Source organism: Oncorhynchus gorbuscha, linkage group LG22 (assembly GCF_021184085.1).
Source record: "Oncorhynchus gorbuscha isolate QuinsamMale2020 ecotype Even-year linkage group LG22, OgorEven_v1.0, whole genome shotgun sequence".
Lineage (NCBI taxonomy): Eukaryota > Metazoa > Chordata > Actinopteri > Salmoniformes > Salmonidae > Oncorhynchus > Oncorhynchus gorbuscha.
Window position 1 is genome coordinate 7286013 of NC_060194.1, and position 26037 is coordinate 7312049.

The window sequence follows — 26037 nt, forward strand, 5'->3', positions numbered from 1 at the left end:
CAACAGCATTAATGCATTTTATTATAAACAAATTATGGCTTGTCATATTCTGGGGAAGATAAATTACATATTTTAACATAGTCAACATTACTCTGATGGTCCATTAATGTTACCATATACTAATTTATTTTGCATTCAGTCCCTGGGTTTCCCAACATCTTAAGGGTGATGATTTGAGGGCCTCTTCACAGATATTACAATGGTTTACTCTACAGATAATGACACATTCTTATCGCTCAGGTTGAAAGTTGTATCCGCTTTTGACCACAAGGTGGCAGTCTTGATACGTCAATGACAGGGAACTGTATTGACCTGCCCAGATTTAATTTCTTCCTGGTTTCTAAGACTTCTCCGAATGGTATGTTATACACAGTTTTGGTACTTAACTGGTGACTATTGCTATGGGTGACACAGTTTCTTGGACACTAGGGAAATTTGGTTTCCTGACGGACACCTTGGTTTTCCCCACCCTCCCGGATTCTTATGGGACTCCCGGATTCTTATATTAGTTACCACAGCCACAACTTCAAATTGGCGATATCGTACAAAATTTATGAAAACAAAAATTAGCTTTTTGGTGTTAATTTAAGGTTAGGCACAAGATTAGCCGTGTGGTTCCATCTTGGAGGGCGGTCAAAATGATTAGCCAAGCAAGGAAAGTTTGCAACGTAAGACCCTCAGCCCTCATTTTTAGTCGAGTTTGCGTGTACAACTATGTTCACTTCAGGGCCTGTAACTCCCCATAATTCAATTCGCGACGATTGTACATCCGCCAAGAAAAGTTAGCCAAAAATGAAAACCACAATGTCAAAATGGAGTCAACATACAAGTGTAAGTAAAAATAAATGTAAATAAGTTAGAGATTGTGCTACTAATGCACATGACGGCACAAACACAATAAAAATGTTGTCACATGCGCCGAAGTGTAGACCTTACCGTGAAATGCTTACTTACTTAACCAACAGTGCAGTTCAAGAAGAGTTAAGAAAATATTTACCAAATAAACTCGAGTAAAAAATAAACATTGATTAAAGAGTAACACAATAACGAGGCTATATACAGGGGGTACCGGTTATCTCCACATAACAACTCAGGCAGGCTGCAGTGAGGAAAGTGTTGCTGTTCGAGGGAAGCTGGAAGTTAGTGGTTAAGTACGTGTCAACTGAGGCCATTGATCGACCATCGGAGACAGTAAGGACCATCTAATTCCGAGTCAACTCCTGCACAGTAAAAGTTCACCCTGTTCTGTCAACATGACAAGCGCCTTGGAAGAACTACAGGAAGAGGTAGTAGGAGAATTGTACACCATGACTAAAGACAAATTACTAGAGACGTGATTTCCTTGAAATATCAGGCGAACAGAGAAGAGATGTTCAAAACAAATCCCGCATATCATTGATGACTCACATTATGATGTTCCTTGAAAGAGAGGAAGTTGCAGATTTAGAAGATGGTGGCATGTCGGAATTGTTGCTACTTAGAGACGAAATGACAGAGATGATCAGTGGCATAGATAACAAAACAGGGCAAATAGACCATGATATTGAACCAGCCGGAACACATCACAGAATAGAGGAACTGAGAACTGTAACCCCGCAACAAGGGGTGGGAACTGAGCAGATTACTGCAGCCAAAGCCAGTGATTCTCTGCGTCAGCCCCAACACCATGCCAATCTTCAGGGGAGCGTGCCGCTCTCACCCAATGCACAGTCCAGCTCATACTGGCGCAAAGAGTTTAAAATTTCTGGTCAGATAGGTGAACTGGGCCAGAAAGAAAAACAGATTTTTCCCAGCCTTGCCCATCAGATTGAAAATGGACTTAACAGAGGCTATCCTGAGGTATAAATAGTAGACGCAGTAGTCAGGGCTATTTCTCCAGGCTCACAGCTACGCAGCTACTTGGAAGGTAAACCCCAGCTAACTCTTCCCACACTTAGATGTATCCTGCATTCCCACTTCCAAGAGAAGAGTGCAACAGAGCTTTACAAACAGCTAGCTTCAGAAGCACAGCATAGCAAGGAGACCCCTCAAAGCTTCCTGATGCGCGTTTTAGATTTGAGGCAAAAAGTACTGTTTGCATCCCAGGAGTCAGAATCAGGGCTTAAGTATGACCCTGCTCTGGTCCAGAGCATGTGTTTTCACAGTCCTTACGGGTCTCCAGAGTGACAGTATCAGGATAGACATGCAGCCTCTCCTGCTAGAGAGCGAAACATCAGATGAGGTTTTGCTAGAGAAGCTTAACATTGCTTGTGCTAATGAGATAGAAAGACGAAACAAAAAGCGATTTAATGCTCCACAGCCTGCTACAACTGGAAGTGTAGTCCAGTTAGAAGATACGCCATCTGCAAAGTGTCCTGTGAAGGAAGCCAAAGCTAAGATACCCGCAGAACTGTTAACAGAGTTAGCTGAACTTAAGACAGGTGTAGCCTCTCTAAAAGGTCTCAGTGCAGAGATTGCTCAGATTAAGGATACATTACAGCAGCCTATGTTTCAGTCACCGCCTTGTGCCTATGCTTCACCCCCAGTTAGGAGGCCAGATAGGGACCCCCAGCCACCTGTTTCCCAGCAGCAGTATTACAGCAACTACAGTTGGTCCCAAGCACCTGACCCTGCGCAGCATCAATATGCACCTAACCGGTATACCAACCACTCTGCTCAAGCTCCAAGGAGGTGTTTTGTCTGCCAGCAGGCCAGAACAGATGCACGCTGCACACACTGCTTCCGATGTGGGAGTGGGGAACATTTTCAAGCTGGATGTAAAATCCGGGGAGCCAGACCATCAAGGGAGGCCCCTTTAAACGGAAACGGGTTACCGCTGTGGGACGAGTGTTAACCGTAGCTACCAAAAAGTCCCAGAAATGTGCAAATTGTGCCAGAGAAGAGTCATTTGAGGACCTGAAACAATGTTCATCATGTAAAGAAACACTGTACTGTTCCAAAGTATGTCAAAACCAACATTGGACTAAACATAAGGAAAAATGCACTCACCTGAAAAGTGACTCTACCAGTGAAAGGTTTTCCTGCACAGAGGAAAATGCCCACTCCTTACCATCCCTAGCTCAAGGTTGCCACCCCCATAAGGTCACCTCGCTAGTCGGCAGACAGTGCCTTATTGAGTGTCACCTGAATCGCCACCACCTCCAAGCTCTATGGGACACAGGCTCTCAGGTATCGGTCAAAGATGAACGATGGAAAGAGGAATCTCTCCCAAACGCAAGGCTGAGAGATGTTTCAGAAATCCTGGACTCACCTGATGATCTAAGGTTGACTGCAGCAAATGGGACTGAAATGCCGTTCCTGGGATGGATTGAAACAACTTTTCGGCTAGCCTCTGAAACTGACCAAACAAAGGAACTGATCATCCCGGTGCTGGTAATGAAAGGCTGTCGCCTATCTCATCCCATCATAGCTTTCAATGTTATCGAGCACATCCTGACAATGACCCGAAAAGACTAAACGATACAGGACAGTAAAAACAGCTTTCCCAAGCCGCAAAAGAAACAAGGTGAGAGCTTTTATACAGGCTGTTAGCGCAGGACAGACAGATGAATACGCAGTGAAAACCAAGAAAGAGAAGGTTGCTGTACCAAAACACAGTAGCATTCAGATTGAGTGCCGTGTAGCTTCCCAGCCTTCCAAAGATGACATGACAATGCTTTTCCAGCCAGACCTGAACCCGCAGTGGCCAGATGACCTTGAGTTATTTGACACACTAGTCAGAGTCAGGAAAGGTGTTTTTCCAGTTATCCTGCTTGTTGTCTCTAACCCCACTGACCACGACATTGCCCTGCTAGGACGCACAATAATCGGTACAGTACAAACCATTATGACTGTGTTACCTGCCCAAGTCGTTGAAAAAACTGTCGCCCCAGCCACAGTGAATCACACCAGCGTTCGAACCCCATGTACTGCTACTGAACAGTGGGATCCACCAGTAGGTTTAACTCACCTAACCGAAGAGCAGAGAGAGGTTGTTAGGCAAATGCTTAGAGAAGAGTGTCACTCCTTCTCCAGATCAGACAATGACATTGGCTGCATTGAACGATTGAAAATAACTATTTCTCTAAAGGACGCCGAAGCAGTAAAGCGCACATACATGTCAGTGCCCAGGCCACTGTATCAGGAGATGAAGGGTTACATTTATGACCTCATAGTCCAGGGCTGGGTTAGGAAGTCAAACTCTTCATATTCTTCACCTGTCGTGTGCGTTCGTAAGAAGGACGGGACCCTCCGGTTGTGTATAGATTACAGAGACCTGAACAGAAAGACACATCCCGACCGCCAGCCCATCCCTCGGGTCCAAGACATCATGGACAGTTTAGGTGGTAATTCCTGGTTCTCCCTCTTAGATCAAGGGAAAGCGTATCACCAGGGGTTCATCTCGGAAGAAAGCAGACCACTGACAGCATTTGTGACACCGTGGGGACTCTATGAGTGGATTACGTATGCCATTCGGCCTCATGAACGCTCCTGCAGCTTTTCAGCAGTGTATGGAGGAGTGTTTGGAAGGGCTTCGGGATAACATCTGCATTCCTTATCTGGACGACACGCTAGTTTTCAGTAAAACATTCAACAGCCATGTGATTAAACTCAAACCAAGTAAGTGTGATCTTTTTAAACCCCAGGTCCGTTATTTGGGCAGAATAGTTTCTGCAGAGGGCAGCCGAGTTGACCCAGCCGATTTTGAAGCAGTAAGAGCATTGAAAGAAATCAGACCAGAGACTGTGGGCCAGCTCAGAAAAATGCTTGGTTTACTCACTTAGTACAGACAGTACATCAAAGACTTTTCTAGGAGTGCCAGCTGCCTGTATGACCTCCTGAAAGCAGATTCAGAGAAATTACCTGACCACCCACGGAAAACAAAAACAAAGAAAGTAAGTCATGTGGTGCCCTCAAACAAGCCAATCCTGTGGACTGACCAGGCACTTGAACAGCTGATTGAGTGTTTGCTTCACCCACCAGTTTTAGGTTTCCCTGATTTCACTCAGCCATTTGTTGTACACACTGATGCGTCACACCAAGGCTTGGGAGCAGTTCTTTATCAAAAGCAAGAGGGGAAGCTTAGGGTCATTGCGTATGGCTCTCGAACCTTAACAGCAGCTGAGAAGAACTATCACTACCACTCGAGCAAGCTAGAATTTCTAGCTCTAAAATGGGCAATCACTGATAAGTTCCATGACTATTTGTACTATGCTCCGACCTTCACTGTATACAGCGATAACAACCCGCTCTGCTACATTCTGTCGACTGCAAAACTGAACACAACCACTTCCAGGTGGGTTGCAGACTTGGCTGATTTCCACTTTACAATAAAGTACAGGCCAGGCAGAGAGAATGGTGATGCAGATGCTTTGTCAAGGATGCCTCTGGATGTAGAGTCACTGATGAGAGAATGTTCTGAGGAGCTTCCACCAGACACCATCGCCGCCACGATACAAGCAGTTGATGTACAGAAAGAGGCTGTTGTACCTTGGTCATTTTCAGCTGCATCTATGTCAGTATCAGCTGAAGGTGAGACAACCACTGCAACAACCAGCTCGATCCCAAAAGATGGGATAAGAGAAGCACAAGAATCTGATCCGGTCATCCGTCCTGTGCTCAATTTCAAACTGTCTGGTTCCAAACCACCAGTGAAAGAGCAAAAGAAATTCAGTCCAAAGACAAAATGCCTATTCAGAGAATGGGACAAATTGACAATAGACAGTGATGGCGTTCTGTACAGAATCACTACAGCCCGCAAGCAGTTAGTTCTACCAGAGCAGTACAAAGGTAAAGTGATGGAAGAGTTGCACAATAACATGGGATACCAAGGTACTGACCGCACTGTATCACTAGTACGTGACCGCTTCTTCTGGCCATATATGTAATCTGACATCGAGCACTATGTGACTAAAACTTGTAGCTGTGTCAAGCAGAAAAAGCCAGCCCATGCAACAAGAGCTCCTATGACAAACATTGTGACTACACAGCCATTTGAACTGGTATGTATTGACTTCCTTCATCTCGACAGATGCAAAGGGAGATATGAGTACATCCTCGTGATTGTTGATCATTTTACACGTTTCACTCAAGCCTACGCCACCACATCAAAGTCAGGTAAACCTGCTGCAAATCTCATCTTCAATGACTTTGCCCTGAAGTTTGGGTTCCCGTCCCGCATCCACCATGACCAAGGGGGAGAATTTGAAAATCAGTTGTTCCATCAGTTAAAGAAACTCAGTGGCATGGCTGGGTCCAGGACAACACCCTATCACCCGATGGGAAACGGTCAAGCGGAACGCATGAACCTAACATTGTTGCAAATGTTAGACACTAACTGAGACACAAAAGTCAAATTGGAAGGAGTCTCTGAACAAACTGGTTTATGCCTATAACTGCACCCGTTGCGAAGTGACTGGCTATTCACCATTTTATCTTCTGTTTGGGAGATCACCCAGGCTTCCAGTTGATATGCTTTTTGGATTGTGCACAGAGGCAGGTTCCAGTAACCAGCGAGAATACGTGGAGAACTGGAAACGAGGGATGGAAGAAGCATACGCCATTGTAAATGAAAATGCTCAGAAAGCCGCTGTAAGAAGTAAGAAGTACTATGACAGTGCTACAGCCTGGCGAGCGAGTTCTGATTAAAAACCTGACACCAAGAGGAGGACCAGGAAAACTCTGTAACTATTGGGAAGATACAATTCACACAGTGGTGAGACAAATGGGTTCAGACCTGCCGATTTATGAATTGAGACCAGAAAAGGGTAGGGGACGCTCCAGGGTCCTGCACAGAAACCTGCTCATGTCCTGTGACCACTTACCTTTTGAGACACAACCAGAAATGACAAAATTCAGAAAACGAGGAGACACCAGCCTGCATCACAGCCTCTAAATTCTGATGAAGACAGCGGGGATGAATATGACCTTCATCATGAGCCGCTACAGGTTCCCACATGTCCTACAGTACCTGAGGAGAGGAATGCTAAACCAGTGAGAGAATGGGAACACAGACCCCCAACAGTGAAACAGACAGTTGCAGTGCCAGTCCCTGATACCCTACCAGCACAGCCTCTTGTTGAAAAGCGGCTGGAGGAGACAACAACAGTTAAAGACCTGCCTGCTGAGGAGATTAACTTGCCTTCTGAAAATTTGCCTGATGATCGTCCACCAAGTGCCTTTCCTTCATATACTGATGCTGCTGAACCTGAGGAACCAGCCTACCAGCTGCCACAAAGAGAGAGACACCCTCCAAGACGTATCACCTATGATCAGCTTGGTATCCCTTCCTGCTACAGTATCCAGCCTCAGCCACAGTTGTTCCCTGTCTACTCAGCACCAGGACTGGTTCCATGGCTGCCATCACTACAGCAATGTTACTTTTAGCCACCTTACATGTATGGGCTTCAGCAAACATGAGGCTACAGAGTTGACATGTTTGACCATGGACTACTGTCTGATTTCACAGACTGTCAAAAGAGACAATTTGCAGACAATGCATATAGATCATTAAAATTGATGGACTGTTGATCAATAGTATGAGAAAATACTGCTTATGTTATATAGCTGGTCAACAGATATGGACTGTGAATATAACTTGTTAGTTATATTTGAACTGTGACCCTTGACCTCTGCTCAAGTACTACCTTACAGAAGAGGATTATCTAGGTCCAGTGAATACGGACTGTTGAAGAAGACAATGTTGGTAATGTTGGGACAACATTTATTTTGTCGGGAGAGTGTGACAGGTTAAAGGAAATATTCATAGCCTGTATACATTAAAAAGTATTAGTAAGTTCATAGTATGTGAGGATCTTAAAACATTGAAGGTTAAAAAGATGCATTCAGTATTAGTTGATAGAGATTGATAATATTCATATAATTGTGTTAAAGTTCAAATCTGTCAAAGGGTACGAATTGTGAGAATAATGTGTAAACGTTATATTGATTACTTTATTTTGTGGTGCCTAAAAGTGTTAATCTGTGATCTACAAAATGCTCTTAATCTATGAGCCGGAGATCGATTGCTCTGGTCTCCACCCATATTCTTGGGGAAAATCACGTCTTTTCTCATTGAACTAAAAGTTGAATTGAGAATACAACACTGTATCACTCTGGTGATTATTTCTCCCCTGTTTTCAGGTACTTTATTGATGATAAAAATAGTAATTTAAATGTTATAACTCGCTAACATGTCAAGAGTGTTTAAGGTGTGTCTTAGTAACATCTTGAGGAAGTTAGTGTTAAGTTTGAAGAGAGTAATATTAGCCCTGCTCGGTTGAAGTGAAGAATAGCATCGTACTGAGAGTAGCTGCCATCTTATGTCGATTGTGAATGAACATGTGCGTTGTTAATAAGATATTTTGCTGTGTTATTTGTATAATGGGTTCTCTGTTGTTTTGTAATGTGTTACTTTTGTGAAATGTTTGAACTAAAAGTTGAATTGAGAATACAACACCGTATCACTCTCGTGATTATTTCTCCCCTGTTTTCAGGGGCATAACATAGGTAGGGGTGAAGTGACTATGCATAGATAATAAACAGCGAGCAGCAGCAGTGTACAAAACAAATGGAGGTGGGTCAACATAAAAAGTCCGGTGGCCATTAGATTAATTGTTCAGCAGTCTTATGGCTTGGGGATAGAAGCTGTCAAGGAGCCTTTTGGTTCTAGACTTGGTGCTCCTGTACCGCTTGCCGTGCGGTAGCAGAGAAAACAGTCTGACTTGGTTGACTGGAGTCTCTGACAATTTTATGGACTTTCCTCTGACACCGCCTATTATATAGGTCCTGGATGGCAGGAAACTTGGCAGCCAGTGATGTACTGAGCCGTACGCACTGCCCTCTGTAGCGCCTTACGGTCAGATGCTGAGCAATTACCATACCAGGCGGTGATGCAACCGGTCAGGATGCTATCAATGGTGCAGTTGCAGAACTTTTTGAGGATCTGAGGACCCATGCCAAATCTTTTCAGTCTCTTGAGGGGAAAATATTTTGTTGTGCCCTCTTCACGACTGTCTTGGTATGTTTGGACCATGATAGTTTGTTGGTGATGTGGACACCAAGGAACTTGAAACTCTCGACCCGCTCCACTAGAGCCCCGTTGATGTTTAGCCCTCCTTTTCCTGTCGTCCACGATTAACTCCTTTGTCTTGCTCACATTGAGGGAGAGGTTGTTGTCCTGGCACCACACTGCCAGTTCTCTGACTTCCTCCCTATAGGCTTTCTCATCATTGTCGGTGAGCAGGATCACTGTTGTTGTCCGCAAACTAAATTATGTTGGAGTCGTGTTTGGCCATGCAGTCGTGGGTGAACAGGGAGTACAGGAGGGGACTAAGTACACAACCATGAGGGGCCCCAGTGTTGAGGATCAGCGTGACAGACGTGTTGTTGTGACAGGTTAAAGGAAATATTCATAGCCTGTTATACATTAAAAAGTATTAGTAAGTTCATAGTATGTGAGGATCTTAAAACATCTAAGGTTAAAAAGATGCATTCAGTATTAGTTGATAGAGATTGATATTATTCATATAATTGTGTTAAAGTTCAAATCCGTCAAGCGTACAAAGGGTACGAATTGTGAGAGTAATGTGTAAACGTTATATTGATTACTTTATTTTGTGGTGCCTAAAAGTGTTAATCTGTGATCTACTAAATGCTCTTAATCTATGAGCCTGAGATCGATTGCTCTAGTCTCCACCCATGTTCCCGGGGAAATCGTGGTCTTTTCTCTTTGCACTAAAAGTTATTATTGAGAAAACAAGACCGTATCACTCTTGTGATTATTTCTCCCCTTTTTCAGGGGCGTAAAATTGTTGCCTACCCTTACCACGTGGGGGTATCCCGTCAGGAAGTCCAGGATTCAGTTGCAGAGGGAGGTGTTTAGTCTCAGGTTTCTTAGCTTAGTGATGAGCTTCGTGGGCACTATGGTGTTGAATGCTGAGCTGTAGTCAATGAACAACATTCTCACATAGGTGTTCCTTTGGCCCAGGAGAGATAGGGCAGTGTGGAGTGTGATTGACATTGCGTCATCTGTGAATCTGTTGGGGCGGTAGGCGAATTGAAGTGGGTCTAGGGTGTCCGGGAGGATGCTGTTGATGTTAGCCAAATAATGATGCTTTTGGGAATTGTAGAAATAAAACACCATTTTCCTTTCTCAGAAGTTCCAGTTAGGCAGGCTAATGTTATTTAGCTAATTAATTTGCTAGCTATCATACAGTAAGCATATATTAATAATTATATATTTGATGTAAGTAGATATGCATTCATAATTGACTGTAGTGCATATAAAGCACCCATAAGCTACCGGTGGCTGAAAACACAATCATCGCGGGATGAACAAGTGACGAATTGCCGGGCTAGGGCGGTCCACTTAAAAATTATTCCTTCCTCCCTCGCAAGTGTAAACTCGTCAGACGTCATGATATGTCATCAGAAGTTTTCCACTTAATTTGAGGGCTGAGGGGATAGGGTGCGTCTTTTAAGTGTTTGGATTGCAGACATTGTCTCAAGCAAGGGGCCATGGTTCTGGACTTGAGTTACGGTTTCGACTGCTCCGACAGTGTTTCTTCGGTACTGCAGTTTAACTATTTAGCTAAAAATATAACTTCCATACATGGCCACATCACCTTCGTGCATAAAATGAGCGGACAATGCAGAGTTGAAAAGATTAGCATGTAAAAAATAAAAAATAATAAAAGGAAATAGTAACACAATAAAATTACAATAATTAGTCTATATACAAAGACTACCGGTACCGAGTCAATGTGTAGGGGTACAAGGTTGTTGAAGTAATTTAGGTAATGTGTACAGTACATGTAGATAGGGGTAAAAGTGATTTTGCAATCTGTATGAGTGTCTGAATGTGTGTGTGTGTGTGTGTGTGCGTCAATATGCATGTATGTGTTTTATGAGTGTGTGTCTGGGTGTGTTTAACTAATTCTTGTGGGGACCAGAATAGTCGCGCTGTCGCGCTATCCCCCTCTACAGTGCCTGTTGCTTATCTTCCCTAATTAAGGTCCTCATTCGGATTTTTGTTCCTGTAAATTCTTGAATGCCTAAAAACGCCTGAATCGGCTCTTTCCGTTCACCATACTTCAAATTACCATTAGGGCCTCTTCATTTTTCTTGGCCGCCTTTCCTTCCAGTTCTCTGCTGCCAATGACTGGAACGAATTGCAAAAATAATTTAAGCTGGACACTCATATCTCCCTCACTAACTTTAAGCACCAGCTGTTAGAGCAGCTCACATATCACTGTGCCTGTACATAGCCCATCTCTAAATAGCCCATCCAGCTACCTCATCCCCATACCGTTTTTTTCTCTCCTTTGCACCCCAGTATCTCTACTTGAACATTCATCTTCTGCATGTCTGTCATCTCCAGTGTTTAAATGCTAAATTGTAATCATGTCACCATTATGGCCTATTTATTGCCTTACCTCCCTTAGTTTCTCTCATTTGGACACACTGTATATAGACTTTTTTTTCTATTGTGTTATTTGGGGCGGCAGGGTAGCCTAGTGTTTAGAGCGTTGGACTAGTAACCGAAAGTTTCCAAGTTCAAATCTGTCGTTCTGCCCCTGAACAGGCAGTAAACCCACTTTTCCTAGTCCCTCATTGAAAATAAGAATTTGTTCTTAACTGACTTGCTTTGTAATCATGTCATCATTATACTTGGATGTATTACTGTGTAAGTGTTACTAGACTAGCTTCTATTTGAGTCACTAAATATGATAAAATAGTCTGGTGAAAAGTGGGAAACAAAAAGTTTTGCATTACCAGGTAAAAATAGACCAAAGCCACTAGGTTGTGATCTGGCAGTGGGGCCTCATCTCTTGTTGGAGAAAGTTACAGTAGATCTGTGAAAATGAACCTGTTGGGACATGGGTCATTATCCACTGGGCACACCATGTCATTTCAACTTGGATAATTGGGTAATTTTTGCATAAAAGTCACATTGTCCTAGAGAGATTTACACGGTTATGAAAATGTCACGCCAAGGTAAGCCTATGCGAAACACAGCCCTTATTTGAATTATTTCCAAAATCCCTATGGGGAAAAAAATTATTGTGGAAAAATGATTGGAACTATTTCCCTGTTCGACCGCTAGGTTTTATGGTAATTATGAATCAGACTGTTGTACTCTGAGTGAAAAGTACTTATCTCACACAGACAGATTAGTAAATTCTCTTGCTTCACCTCTTCTTCTCTGGCTATGTAGCCTACATTTTTGAGCATATGAATGTATTTCAAACAAAACAGTATTGTTTTGAATAGTAAAGGATGTAGCTAACTTCAAGCGTGATTCATCACTCCAGAAAACACTTTTCCACCACTTCAGAGTCCAATGGCGGCGAGCTTTACATTAGTCCAGCCGACACTTGGCATTGCGCATGGTGATCTTAGGCGTGTGTGCGGCTGCTCGGCCATGGAACAGTTCTTGTGCTGATGTTGCTTTCAGAGGCAGTTTGGAACTCAGTGAGTTTTGCAAGATGAGGACAGGAGAGTGTAACGAGCTACACGCTTCAGCACTCGGCTGTCCTGTGGGTTTGTATGGCCTACCACTTCGCGGCTGAGCCGTTGTTGCTCCTGGACGTTTCCACTTCACAATAACAGCCTTTACAGTTGACCGGGCAGCTCTAGCATGGCCAAAATTTGGCGAACTCGCTTGTTAGAAAAGTGGTATCCAACGGTGCCACGTTGAAAGTCACTGAGCTCTTCAGTAAGGCCATTGTCCTGCCAATATTTGTCTATGGCGATTGCATGACTGTGTGCTCAATTTTATACACCTGTCAGCAACGGGTGTGGCTGAAATAGCCAAATCTACTACTTTGAAGGGGTGTCCACATAATTTTTTATATATAGTGTTTATTCACATCATCATTATTAGCTTAATCATTATCACCAATAAACCGACGACTCCAATGACTGAGATGTGCGCTTTGGATGATGCTTGCAGTGAGATGACACATGCACAACGTCTCAAGAGCATAATGATGCTCTGGGTGTCTAGTCGCACACATGCACTCAAGGATGCTCAACAATGGGACGACTTTGAATAATTAGCCTATATAGCTGCTTCCTTGTTTTCCAAATAATTAAACCATATTTTTGTGATGGATGCAGTCTTTTCGGGCTCTTGGAATAAGGATGCACGACTGAGTGCAACAATTGATTTGAAACATTGTTATAAAAGTGTACATTTTGAGATCTGGATTGAGCTTTTGTTTCAACTGATGTAGCTACAGCTAAGGATAACTATGGTTGATTTGGAGAGTGAAGTACCCCGTCTTCCCCCGAGGTATAGATTCAGGGACTTACTCCTCGGGGACCAGAATTTACTAAATGATGACAGGTAGGTTGAGTTTGTTTGACATGTTAGCTTCAATTTAAAAAAAAAAAAGTGGTTTAAATCATGTGGTTTAACATTGTTGTATATTATTTAAGGGTTTGCACCTGTGGAATCTTTGCACTTGTTTAACATCCAGCCTTACCCATGTGAAAAGGCTTAGTAAATATGACATTATTCATTTTATTTATAGAAACTAATATTACTCTTTTTTTAGGGTGCAAGTCGAATTTTATGCCAATGAAAGTACTTTCAAAGAGACACTTAAACTGTTCTTCATCAAAAACCAAAGATCAAGTAAGTCATGTTTTTTAACTGTGTAGTCACAGTTGAACTACACTATATGCTGTTACTATCCATCTAATAAATCTTATTTGTACTTTGTTTTAAAAGACATAGTAAAAATACACCGTTGCATCGGTAACAAATAGTAAACTGTTGAACCAGTTATATCAAAGGGGCCCGGAGATGTTCCTGGTCAGGTCACATGGTGAGGAAGTACTGACCCTAAGTATGACATATAACCTCTGTCTTTGTCTCCCAGGCCTGAGAATACAAGTGTTTGACTTCTCCCTAAAGGTCCTGAGCTGTATCTTATACATGTGTCGCGTAGTGACAGATGACCCATCCAAAGGACATGGCTGGTAAGGATAGTAATTTAATGTCTCGTAGGTACATGTAGATACCACCTGGTCTTCACTGAATTGTCACAGAAATGTTGCATTTTTATGACTACAATTTGACAACAGCCTCTAACGATGGCCCTCAAGGTATAGTAATTCTCAGAGAAGAAACCAGGGATAATTAGTAGAGAATGTGGACTATTAGCTATTTCCATGCCATGGAAAATGTCTTACTAACCAGGTTTCCATCCAGCCATTTCATGCGGATGAATTACCCGTTGCATGAAAAAAAATCGCAAATCGGGCTGATGGAAACAGAAAATGCCGGTTCACCTTCATAATGTCGACAGAGAATTAGTTCATTCGACATGGTGGGATCTGTTTGTGTCGGTATAATTAATTATGCAAAGTTCAAATACAGTAGGAATACAATGTCAGGTATTTTGTTTATTTATACAACTGAATGTGTTATCACTGTGCATCATCGACTAGCAGAACCAAATGACCTGGATTGCAGTTGAGATTACATTGAAATATTTATTTTTTGAGTTTAAGTGGTGAATTCAGCATATCATTTGTTAACTTTGTTGCCAAGTTAATAGGCCATGTATTGTATTTCAAAAGAGATATTGAATTGAATTTAGCTGTCAATGCAGCTAAATATCAACATTTAAAGGGGATTTATATTCTGCTTGGATAGTTCCATTTTTGCCACTGACTTGGCTTTAATTCAATTTTTTCTACAAATTAATAATTGATATGCTGTATTCATGTTGGAAACCCAAGGCCTATTGTATTGTACATTTTCTGATGAATTCTGGGATGAAATTAAACAATAGTCGTTGATGACTTTGCAAATACTATATAGGCCTAAATAGCATCATTGATTTATGAGGGATAAAGTATGATTACATTTCATTTGCTCTTAAATCTACCCTGGAATGATTTCAATAGCAACAGGGAATCTATTTAGTTTTTACATGGCGATCTCTCAACAATCATTCTCACAGTAGCTCATCGGTAATAGTCAGTGACAAATATCATACATAGCTAAGAAGGGCTGAACTTGGTTAGAACCCTGGATAGGAGACCACATGGTAGGTGTACATACAGTAGATCAACTCTCCAGTAGGACGTTCTGTCTGGTGTATTTTTTTTCTTCTGATAGTGGATATAATGTTGAAGATCTGACATTGTTTTAAAGGTACAAACTCAACATATTTCATACAAGGTTTGTCTATGTTGAAATTTGGTTACCATGATGATGTAATCCTGTGGCTGAAATGTCACCATCAAAACAACAGTTTACATTGATTACTTTTTTCAAATCCAATGTATTCTCCACTTAGATTCCACGCCACAATATGACAAATGATGTTGAACCAACGTTGATTCAACCAGTTTGTGCCCAATGGGATCAGTAGAGTTGAAGATTCTATGGAAACCCATTTAACTTGTACTTTTTATTTGGTACATGGGAATTTAACCACAGTTACTTTTATGTGCACCATGTCATCATGCACAGTCTTTTATCCGCAATAAGTCAGTTTGATGGAAACACATCTCTGGTGGGGAAATGTCCGTATTGTTTTATGCAGATTTGATTAATATTCACATGAAAATCTGTCGCCAATTGGAGGGAAACCTAGCTAACGACAATGATTTTAATACTTTCATTTCTATGCCTGTGGAAACAGAGGAAGTGAATGCACTGAACATGTACGGAATCATTCAATTCACTGTCTATCATTCTTTCTAGACACTAGCTCAGTGTTTCACAACTCCAGTCAAAACAGCAGTAAAAATGTAAAAAACTTAAACACATTTTTGTGATTCATGTCTGGAACTACAACAAAAATGTGTTTCAGTTTAAAAAATGTAATACATTTGTAAAAATGTCTAAACACCCGTTTTCACTTCGTCATTATTGGGTTTTGTGTGTAGATTGATTAAGAAAAAATAGAATTGAATCAATTTTACAACAAGGTTGTTTACGTAACAAAACGTGGGAAAGGGGAAGGGGTCTGAATACTTTCCAAATGCACTGTATATCAGTACACTCGTAACAACATAAGCATTAAGAAACTTCTATTAGACCAATTAAGTCTCATGTATCAAAATAGCAATACAGTCAGTTTTCTTGCCGTTGTCCTTGTTTTGAAATGACTGTAGAATTGAATTTTCTTCAATATTATTGTACATGGTGCATGTTAAATATTTTGACATTTTTTCTCTACAGCTGGGGATGCCCCAATCAAACATACATCTTTTTAAAGATTGACTGGTAAGTGCTTACTCTCTCTGCTCTTATCTAATAGTGTTAAATAAAACAGAAGCATATCCAGACCTAATAATATCAATATTACCTGGTTACAATGCACCGAGACACACACTCACTTAGAGAGGAAACATAGCAGAACAACGTGGTTCTGACCAAAATATCGGCCGCCATTTTCCCAAACAATTCTACATGTTGAATTGGCACAAACAGGTGGTCGCTAGAACACACCACGCTGACTGCACGCAATAGGACAGCCATCCACTGCTTTTAGCTGTTCGCCTTTTCTAAAGCCTTGTCAGATGTTTGTAGTGGTTTCATGTCTCAACCCTACACCAGTGTCCCTAAATCCACTCTCATACTAGGGTACCATCCTGAACAGAAACATTGTCCTACTTAGTCTAAGTTTGGGGGAACTCCTGGACAATGTATTGTTTTCAGGGACTCTTTCATCCAACATCAAGCACAACCAATGAGTTATTCTCTACACACCACTGATGGCTAGTTATTCTCTGGACATGATTCAAATCTCTCTCTTCATCTCAATCTCCAGGTGTAAACTAACACACAGCTTTTCCCCCCACCAGGTCTCCCATAATGTGGGTCGAACGAAGTCTTCTAATATGGCCGTTACAGGTGAAATTTCTGCCAACAAATTTTCTTCATGATTTATTCAATTGTAGTTGTTTGCTAACTACTGTATACATGGGCACTATGCGGTTACTGCTGTTTGACGTTTATTTTCTCAGTTAACCTGCTTCTCAGTCATTTTTTATGAGCCTCGATGAAAACAAAGAGTCTTCTATTTCTTCAACAGGTGTCTGTGGCAGTTATCTGTCTTTTTGAAACTGTTCTATTGACTTACCTGAGTTACAAGGTAAGTACCATCCCACTCCATAGGGTGTCACTCAGTCTAAGGAAACATTCATTGTGATGTCCACTCTACAGTCATGTCAATATGTATATCTATATACAAAGTCAATAGATTGTGAAACAGATTAACTGAGATTTTTTTAAAAATGTAACCTTTATTTAACTAGGCAAGTCAGTTAAGAACAAATTCTTATTTACAATGACAGCCTACTGGGGAACGGTGCCTTGTTCAGGGGCAGAACGACAGATTTTTACCTTGTCAGCTCGGGGATTCGATCCGGCAATCTTTTGGTTCCTGGCCCAACACTCTAACCATTATGCCCCAAAAGGAAGCAGAAGATAAACCCCCAAAAGGGCTAAAAGAGGTACAAAGAAAGAAACATGACTGCTCTCTACTTTGTCCTCAGGGCAACATTTGGGAGCAGATCATTCGGTTGACGTTTATCCTGGAGATGGTGAACACAGTGCCTTTCCTGCTCACCGTAAGAGTTAACACACTCTAACAGGGTCTAGGATCAGATTTTCCATTTAAATAATAATTAAAAGGGGGGTGACCTGATCCTAGATCAGCACTCCCACTCTGAGACGTGAATATGGGCCCTGGAATCTAACACAATGCTATGGCAGGGCTATTATGGTTTCATCCCATAGTCACAGCTAATGATGAACACGGCTGAATTCTAAATCGTATATGGTTTTAACTGGGATTTTAAGAGGTTTTAAGTTACATCATATACTGTACGTACCTACAAACTCCTAGTAGTATATTTTGTCTCAGAGAGTATGACCAGAGTCTTCCCAGGCAACACAGCTACATTGCTGAAACATTGTGATAACCTATCTCTTTGTATCTGGCAACATTGTCAGTGTGTTGGGCTTCTATAGATGGGATAGCCTACAACAATCTCTGTGCTCTTTCAGGTCATGTGGCTCCCTCTGCGGAACCTTTTCATCCCAGTGTTCCTGAACTGCTGGTTGGCCAAGCATGCCTTGGAGAATATGATTGTGAGTGTTAACCTGCCTTAACTCCGATACGGCTGAATCAGCATGTCGCGATAGTGCTGCTGCCTCTGGACCACACATTACATCTGGAGGCAGCGGTTCGATCCCTGGTCCTGTCATTGCTCTATCCTTCTGTTCTGTCTCCCCATCTCAACTATGTGTACCTACCTTATTTAGCAATGAAATATTTAAAAAACATCCTTTACAAAAATCCGTAACCATCCATAACCTCTCCCCCCTAGAATGACCTGCATCGTGCCATACAGCGAACACAGTCTGCCATCTTCAACCAGGTGCTCATCCTCATCTCCACCCTCTTCTGCCTCATATTCACTTGGTGAGTGTGTGGGTGCGTGCGTGAATGTGTGTGCACTGGTAGATTACAGTCTGCATCCCAAACATGGGCACTTCGAAAACCAATTTTAAATTAAGCAAACAATTAGTTTCAGAAACGACGATAAACAACAACAAAAAAAGATGTTGGCACTTAGACTGAGAGGACATGCTAAATTGCTAACTCAATAAGTGGATGGAGGAGGCAAAGCACCCTGCTTTGGACCATCTCTCCCTCTCCCACATCCACTAGGATCTTACGGGGTCAGCCCAGATTGAATTGCTGGCCATTATCTGTGGTTTTCCACCTCAGAGCTTCAAGCACTTACAGTCATTTGCCACTAATGCACCACGTCTGACATCATATTTCTGGGTTACCAAGTGTACAGCTCTGGGACCTATTTTCTCCAGTGCACTCTGTGTAAATGGCATTACAAGGTCAATTACCCCGGAACAATTCCCTCAATATCTGGCTTCCTGTTGACTGCCACAAGACCATTAATGTAATGTGTGCGATGCCACAAAAGCAAGGTAGTGGCAGCAATTACTACTAGATCCTGGAAAAAGTATTTTTTAAGGAAAGTTGAAGGCACATATTCCAAAGAACCAACCCTGCACTCAACAGACAGTATTTCACTGTGTTTATTCGCATTGCCTAGAACATTAAATATTCCACTGGGCACAGATATCAATTCAACGTCTATCCACATTGGTTCAGCGTAATTTTGCTGAAATTCCATTCAAAAACGTTGACTGAACTAGTGTGCCTTGTTTTTAAGGTATAATGCTAGCACGATGGTAATAGAATGTCACAATACTGAATTGGTTTGTTATTGGTCAATAGACAGCTAGTCAGTAGACAGTCAAATGACCAGATGGAAGTGAAATGGAAGGACAGTGATTAGCTATGTTATCTAAGGTAGGGGTCCCCAATCTAGGGGCAACATTTTGTGTAGGGGCGTGGGACCTTCCTTGATTTGAGGGATAAAAAAAAATATATATATTTTTTTTACAATTTGCAAATGTTTATACCTAAAATACTCATCTGCTATGCTTTAGGCTAGAAACAAGTGGTAAAAGGCCCGAGGATGACTCGACTCTGATGCACATGGGAATATCTTTGGTTTGCCTCTGGCATTCAGAAGGCATTCAGAAGCTGAGATGTCAAACATATTGGACATTGCTTGGGAAGTAATCTTATACAATGTGTGAATCTGTCACTATGATTTGATCTTTCCAATGTCATCCCATATGAAAAAAACTGTCATATGTAGCACATTTGCATCTTTGGTCAAATGCATGTAATGCCTTAAAACGTATTCTGAGGGCTTTATTAGTCATGAATGTGTCTGTTTATGATGGACGTGTTTTTATTTCTGCTTGCATTTTGTATTTACAGTACCTTCGGAAAGTTTTCAGACCCCTTGACTTTTTCCACATTTTGTTACATTACAGCCTTATTCTAAAACGGATTCAATAAAAAACAATTCCTCAGCAATCTATACACAATACCCCACAATGACGAAGTGAAAACAGGTTCAGACATTTTTGCACATTTATTAAAAATAAACAGAAATACCTTATTTACATAAGTATTCAGACCCTTTGCAATGAGACTCGAAATTGAGCTCAGGTGCATCCTGTTTCCATTGATCATCCTTGAGATGTTTCTACAACTTGATTAGAGTCCACCTGTGGTAAATTCATTTGGACATGATTTGGAAAGGCACCTGGCTCAATTTCGAGTCTCATTGCAAAGCGTCTGAATAGTTATGTAAATAAGGTATGTGTTTTTTTATTTGTAATACCTTTGCAAAAATGTCTAAAACCCTGTTTTCACTTTGTCATTATGGGGTAGTGAGTAAAAAAAATGTATTAGTAATTTTAATATAAGTATGTAACCTAACAACGTGTGAAAGGTCAAGGGGTATAAATACTTTCCGAATGCACTGTATATATATATGCTTTAAATACATTCCATAATATATTTCGGAAAGTATTTCAAATCTATTAAATATACAGTACCTGTCAAAAGTTTGGACACCTACTCATTGAATGGTTTTTCTTTATTTTTTCTATTTTCTACATTGTAGAATAATAGTGAAGGGATCAAATGATGAAATAACATCTATTATATCATGTAGTAACCAAAATAAGTGTTAAACAAATCAAAATATATGTTATATTTGACATTCTTCAAAGGAGCCACGCTTTGCCTTGATGACAGCTTTTCACACTCATGGCGTTCTCTCAATCAGCATCATGAGAAAGTCACTTGGAATGCATTTCAATTAACAGGTGTGCCATGTTAAAGTTAATTTGAGGAATTTCTTTCATTTTTAATGCGTTTGAAGAAATCAGTTATGTTGTGACATGGTAGGGGAAGTATACAGATGATAGCCCTATTGTAGCCAAGTCCATATTAATGCAAGATCAGCTCAAATAATCAAAGAGAAACGACAGTCCATCATTACTTTAAGACGTGAAGTTCAGTCAATTCGGAAAATCTCAAATTTCATCAAGCGGCGCCGCTAAAAAACATCAAGGCCTATGTTGAATCTGGCTCTCATGAGGACCGACACAGGAAAGGAAGACCCAGAGTTACCTCTGCTACAGAGGATAAGGGGAGACAGGTAGCCTAGTGGTTAGAGCGTTGGGCCAGTAACTGAAAGGTTGATGGATTGAATCCCCGAGGTGACAAGGTAAATCTGTCGTTCTGCCCCTGAACAAGGCAGTTAACCCACTGTTCCTAGGCTGTCATTGTAAATAAGAATTTGTTCTTAACTGACTTGCCTAGTTAACTCTAATTCACTTTTTTAAAACCTATATTTAACTGCGCCTCAGGTTGCAGCCCAAATAAATACATCACAGAGTTCAAGTAACAGACACATTTCAACATCAACTGTTCAATGGAGACTGTGAATCTGGCCTTCATGGTTGAATTGCTGCAAAGAAACCACTACTAAAGGACACCGATAATAAGAGACTTGCTTGGGCTAAGAAACATAATCAACGGACATTAGACCGGTGGAAATCTGTCCTTTGGTCTGATGAGTCCAAATTTTAGATGTTTAGTTCCAAGCACTTTGTCTTTGTGAGACGCAGAGTAGGTGAACGGATGTTCTCCGCATGTGTGGTTCCCACCGTGAAGCATGGAGGAGGTGGTGTGATGGTGCTTTACTGGTGACACTGTCGCTGATTTATTTAGAATTCAAGGCACACTTAACCAGCATGGCTACCACAGCATTCTGCAGTGATATGCCATCCCATCTTTGTGCTTAGTGGGACTATCACCTCCAGGCTGTGTAAGGGCTAGTTCACCAAGGAGAGTGATGGAGTGCTGAATCAGATGACCTGGCCTCCATAATCACTCGACCTCAACCTAATTGAGATGGTTTGGGATGAGTTGGACCGCAGAGTGAAGGAAAAGCAGCCAACTAGTGCTCAGCATACTTGGGAACTTCTTCAAGACTATTGGAAAAGCATTCCAGGTGAAGCTGGTTGAGGGAATGCCAAGAGTGTGCAAAGTTGTCATCAAGGCAAAGGGTGGCTACTTTGAAGAATCAAAAAATATATGTTGATTTGTTAAACACTTTTTTAGGTTACTATAAGATTCCATATGTGTTATTTCATAGTTTTGATGTCTTCACTATTATTCTACAATGTAGAAAGTAGTAAAATAAAGAAAATCCCTGGAATGAGTAGGCAATGGCCTTGGGGAAATGGCCGCTAAGTGATCTCAGTTCTGCCTTTTGCCGCCCTGCCCATAATGTGTGCGCGTGTGCGAACGTAGTGTTTTGTTCTCTGTCCCTGTATGGTCATAAAGTGATACTCATGATGATGGTCACATACATGGTCTGTCACACGTGCGTACACACCCTTGGTCTGTCAGTTATCAGTTCTCAAAACAACATATACGCTATAGATGATATTAAGATGTAAAAACAATATGTAAAAATGGATATTAAATGAAATCATTTTGAGACACACTTATCTCTGTGCAGACAGAATATTCCTCTTAAGGCCTGTTTGTCCTTGCTGGTAAATTTAGGTTTACTGGAATGACGACATTGCTCCATGTAAACGTTCCTCTAAAAAATAAGAATAGAACACTCTTTCAGTTGGTCAAGTTTTACTAATCGATGTATTGGACCAGTGGGATCACAGGTTAAGCTACTTCCAATGTCAGTACATGACTGACCACAACATTCAACAACAAAAAACTGATGGGATGGATACTATGTATTCATTCAAGAATTGAGAAAAATAAGTTTCCATAATATGCAGAGCATTTTTGTTAATGAATACATCCTCAGATCTATTTGAGGGCAGACAGTATATCGATCATCATTAACACTAAAAACAAATCCAAACAAATCACTTTCATTCGGTCACATACACATGGTTAGCAGATGTTAATGCGAGTGTAGCGAAATGCTTGTGCTTCTAGTTCCAACAGTGCAGTAATATCTAACAAGTAATCTTAACAATTCCACAACAACTCCCTAATTACACACCAATCTAGTAAATGGATGGAATAAGAATATGTACATATACATTTTTTCCGATGAGTGATATATGTTACAAAGAGATTTCAGGATATATGCCTGGCTTTGGGGAGTTCAGTTGAAAGTCTTGTAGGTTGATGTTTCTTCTCGGCTAAAACCTTATGGGCCGGTTTCCCGGAGACAGATTCAGTTTAGTCCCGGTCCAAAAAACGAACTGAGAATTTCAGTTGAAAGAGCTTTTTAGTCAATGAGTAACATTCAAGGAGTAACAGTAACAACTGTCCAGAAAACTGTCCCTATGTGCAGTACCAATAGTTTTTCTTGACCATCTACCTTAGTTAAAGGTTAAAGGACACAGTGTTTGTCCTGGTTTGGTCATGTGGTCTGGAAAAAGTCTTGGCCCTACTTCATATGTTTCAGTGTAGACACCAAGGGCCAATTTCCCCAACACAGACTAAGTCTAGTCCTGGACTAAAACACAAACTCAATGTACAACCTCAAATGAAAATCCTTAAAAATCAAAGACTTGGCTTAATCTGTGTCTAGTAAACTGTCCCCAAATGATGAAATGACACCACTCCCTTCACAACCTCTGTGTTACTGCTTCCTGTATCCCTGGTAGTATCTGTGGAATCCAGCACCTGGAGCGGGCGGGCAAGAACCTGACGTTGTTCGACTCCTGGTACTTCTGTGTCGTCACGTTCTCCACAGTGGGTTACGGCGACGTCACGCCCAACGTGTGGCCCTCCAAACTGCTGGTGATCATCATGATCTCAGTGGCCCTTGTGGTGCTGCCCATTCAGGTGAGAGAGTTGGCCAAAAACACACACACGCACACACACATTGCACCGCACATACAGACAGACAGACAGACAGACAGACACACACACACAAAATGACCACACTGTTTGCTAAAGGGAAATCAATTGGGCTAATGTTTGGATATCTAGGAAATGCCAAATCGATAGAACACGTGCGAGTAGGGAGTCAGCTGAACTAGACGGTGCATAATCGTGCTCGAGGCATTGTAGAGGCATTGGTAGGCCAAAAGTATCCCTACTGCTGCTGTTCTGCCATACTCCCTTGTAAACATATTGCCATAAAATGAAGACAAAACAGGCAATTTACTGTGGCCTTTTTTATGGACACAATTTCAATGTTCTGTTGAAGCAGCTTTTTTCTAGTACTAGTCTTTAATCTATATTACGAAATGTGTCGGATTGGGTGAACTGTATGCATTTAGCCATGCATTTAGCCTATTTGGTTGATTTGAGCATTTGTTTTGCACAACATGAGCAGTATTAGTAAGGTGTGCCTGTGCTGGGCGCTATTGGTCAGTTTGAGCAGCTGGCCTACCTGTGGATGGAGAGACAGAAGTCGGGGGGGAACTACAGCCGTCACCGGGCCCAGACGGAGAAACATGTGGTGCTGTGTGTCAGCTCCCTCAAGATAGACCTCCTGATGGACTTCCTCAATGAGTTCTACGCCCACCCCGGGCTGCAGGTGTGTGTGTGTGTGTGTGTGTGTGTGTGTGTGTGTGTGTGTGTGTGTGTGTGTGTGTGTGTGGTGTGGGTGGGTGGGTGGGTGGGTGGGTGGGTGGGTGATTGAGTTTGTGTATGCTTGGGTTTGTTCATTCATGCACATAATAGGAAAGGTTTTAAAACACTTGGCAACAGAAATGTGCATTACTTATTGGACAAGTCCAGGTAGTCCCTCCCTGTTTAAGTCCGTTTTCGTCTATTTGGTGTCGAATGAACACGACCCAGGCTGTTCCTCGGTGTTCCTCCCCATTCAGGACTACTACGTCATCATCCTGTGTCCGACAGAGATGGATCCCCAGGTTCGTCGGGTCCTCCAGATCCCCCTGTGGTCCCAGCGTGTCATCTACCTCCAGGGGTCAGCCCTCAAAGACCAGGACCTCATACGGGCCAAGTGAGTCACCAACACTAAGGGCTGTGTCTCATTCTGCTAAAATAGTTTCCTCTCTTTGGATCTTTGGTCTCCTTTCCTTCAACTGCACTGATGTGGAAGAGCTGGACTGGTAAAATAAACAATAGTGAATAGGCAATAGGCATCCACCATATTGCTTTCCTTTCACCTCTCCTATGTTTAAGATGAGTGTGGGTAGGTAGAGTATTGAGATGTTACCACTTGGTATTGAATGGCTGTCCTTCTTTTCCAGACTGGACAATGCCGAGGCTTGTTTCATCCTAAGCAGTCGCTGTGAGGTGGACCGCACTGCCGCAGTACGTACATTTGCTACTATTACCGCTACAACAAGTGTTAAATCAGTGGCAGACTGGGACCAAGAGATCAGTCCACTGGCCTAAGGAGTGACCAGCCCACCAGGCATTTGTCCAACCTATCAGAACTCAGGATAAGACCCAGATGCGACAGCTAGAGTCACAGATGTCTATTGACCCAAAACAGGGGGCAGGCAAAAGACAGGTCAAAGAGGTCCGTAATCCAGGGCAGAGTCAGGCAGGTACAGAACAGCAGGCAGGCTCGGGGTTAGGACAGGCAAAGGTTCATAAACAGGTCAGAGTCAGGCAGGTACAGAATGGCAGGTAGGCTCGGGGTCAGGGCAGGCAGAATGGTCAGAACTTGTGAAACTAGGGAACAGAACTTGAGCAAGCAGGGAGATGGGTAAACATACTGGTAGGCCCTGACAAGATGAACTGGCAACAGACAGAGAACACAGGTATAAATACACAGGGAATAATGAGGAAGATGGGTGACACCTGGAGGGGGGTGGAGACAAGCACAAAGACAGATGACACAGATCAGGGTGTGACACAGACTTTTTGTGTTAGATTGAGGTTAAATTCATATTTTGTTCATTGCTGAATATTCGTTAAAAACACTTGCTGATACCCAAGGCATTTTAGCCAGTGTACATTAATATTATTAGATCCTTTTAGTTTCAGCTAGTCTGATTATGAAAAGTACAGATTTTTTCCTCTAGTTGCCCTCACCAGTACACCATTTGTCTGTTGTTCTCTCTGGCAGAGTTCAGTCTGAACATTTACATGAACTGTACTTCTAGTGAGTGTAGGGTATATAAACTGAAAGAAATACATAGAGTGGAGTTGTATT

General features: G+C 41.9%; 1 protein-coding gene across 4 annotated transcripts in view; it reads left to right on the top strand.

Moving 5' to 3' along the window:
• Positions 1–261: 261 nt before the first annotated feature.
• The window catches only part of LOC124009681 (potassium channel subfamily T member 2-like), an 82057-nt gene continuing 56281 nt past the window's right edge, over positions 262–26037 (top strand). For 2 of the 4 annotated variants that reach the window (XM_046321731.1, XM_046321733.1), the window contains exons 1-13: positions 13227–13330; positions 13542–13621; positions 13869–13968; positions 16187–16231; positions 16813–16861; positions 17043–17102; positions 17506–17580; positions 18020–18103; positions 18343–18437; positions 23564–23744; positions 24280–24444; positions 24737–24873; positions 25124–25187. In XM_046321731.1, the coding sequence (XP_046177687.1) occupies positions 13236–13330; positions 13542–13621; positions 13869–13968; positions 16187–16231; positions 16813–16861; positions 17043–17102; positions 17506–17580; positions 18020–18103; positions 18343–18437; positions 23564–23744; positions 24280–24444; positions 24737–24873; positions 25124–25187 (1230 nt within the window). In that variant the 5' untranslated portion in view covers positions 13227–13235. Of the gene's footprint in view, positions 359–653; positions 832–13226; positions 13331–13541; positions 13622–13868; positions 13969–16186; positions 16232–16812; positions 16862–17042; positions 17103–17505; positions 17581–18019; positions 18104–18342; positions 18438–23563; positions 23745–24279; positions 24445–24736; positions 24874–25123; positions 25188–26037 lie in introns of those variants that run through there. The other 2 variants (XM_046321734.1, XM_046321735.1) reach the window with 2 other exon arrangements.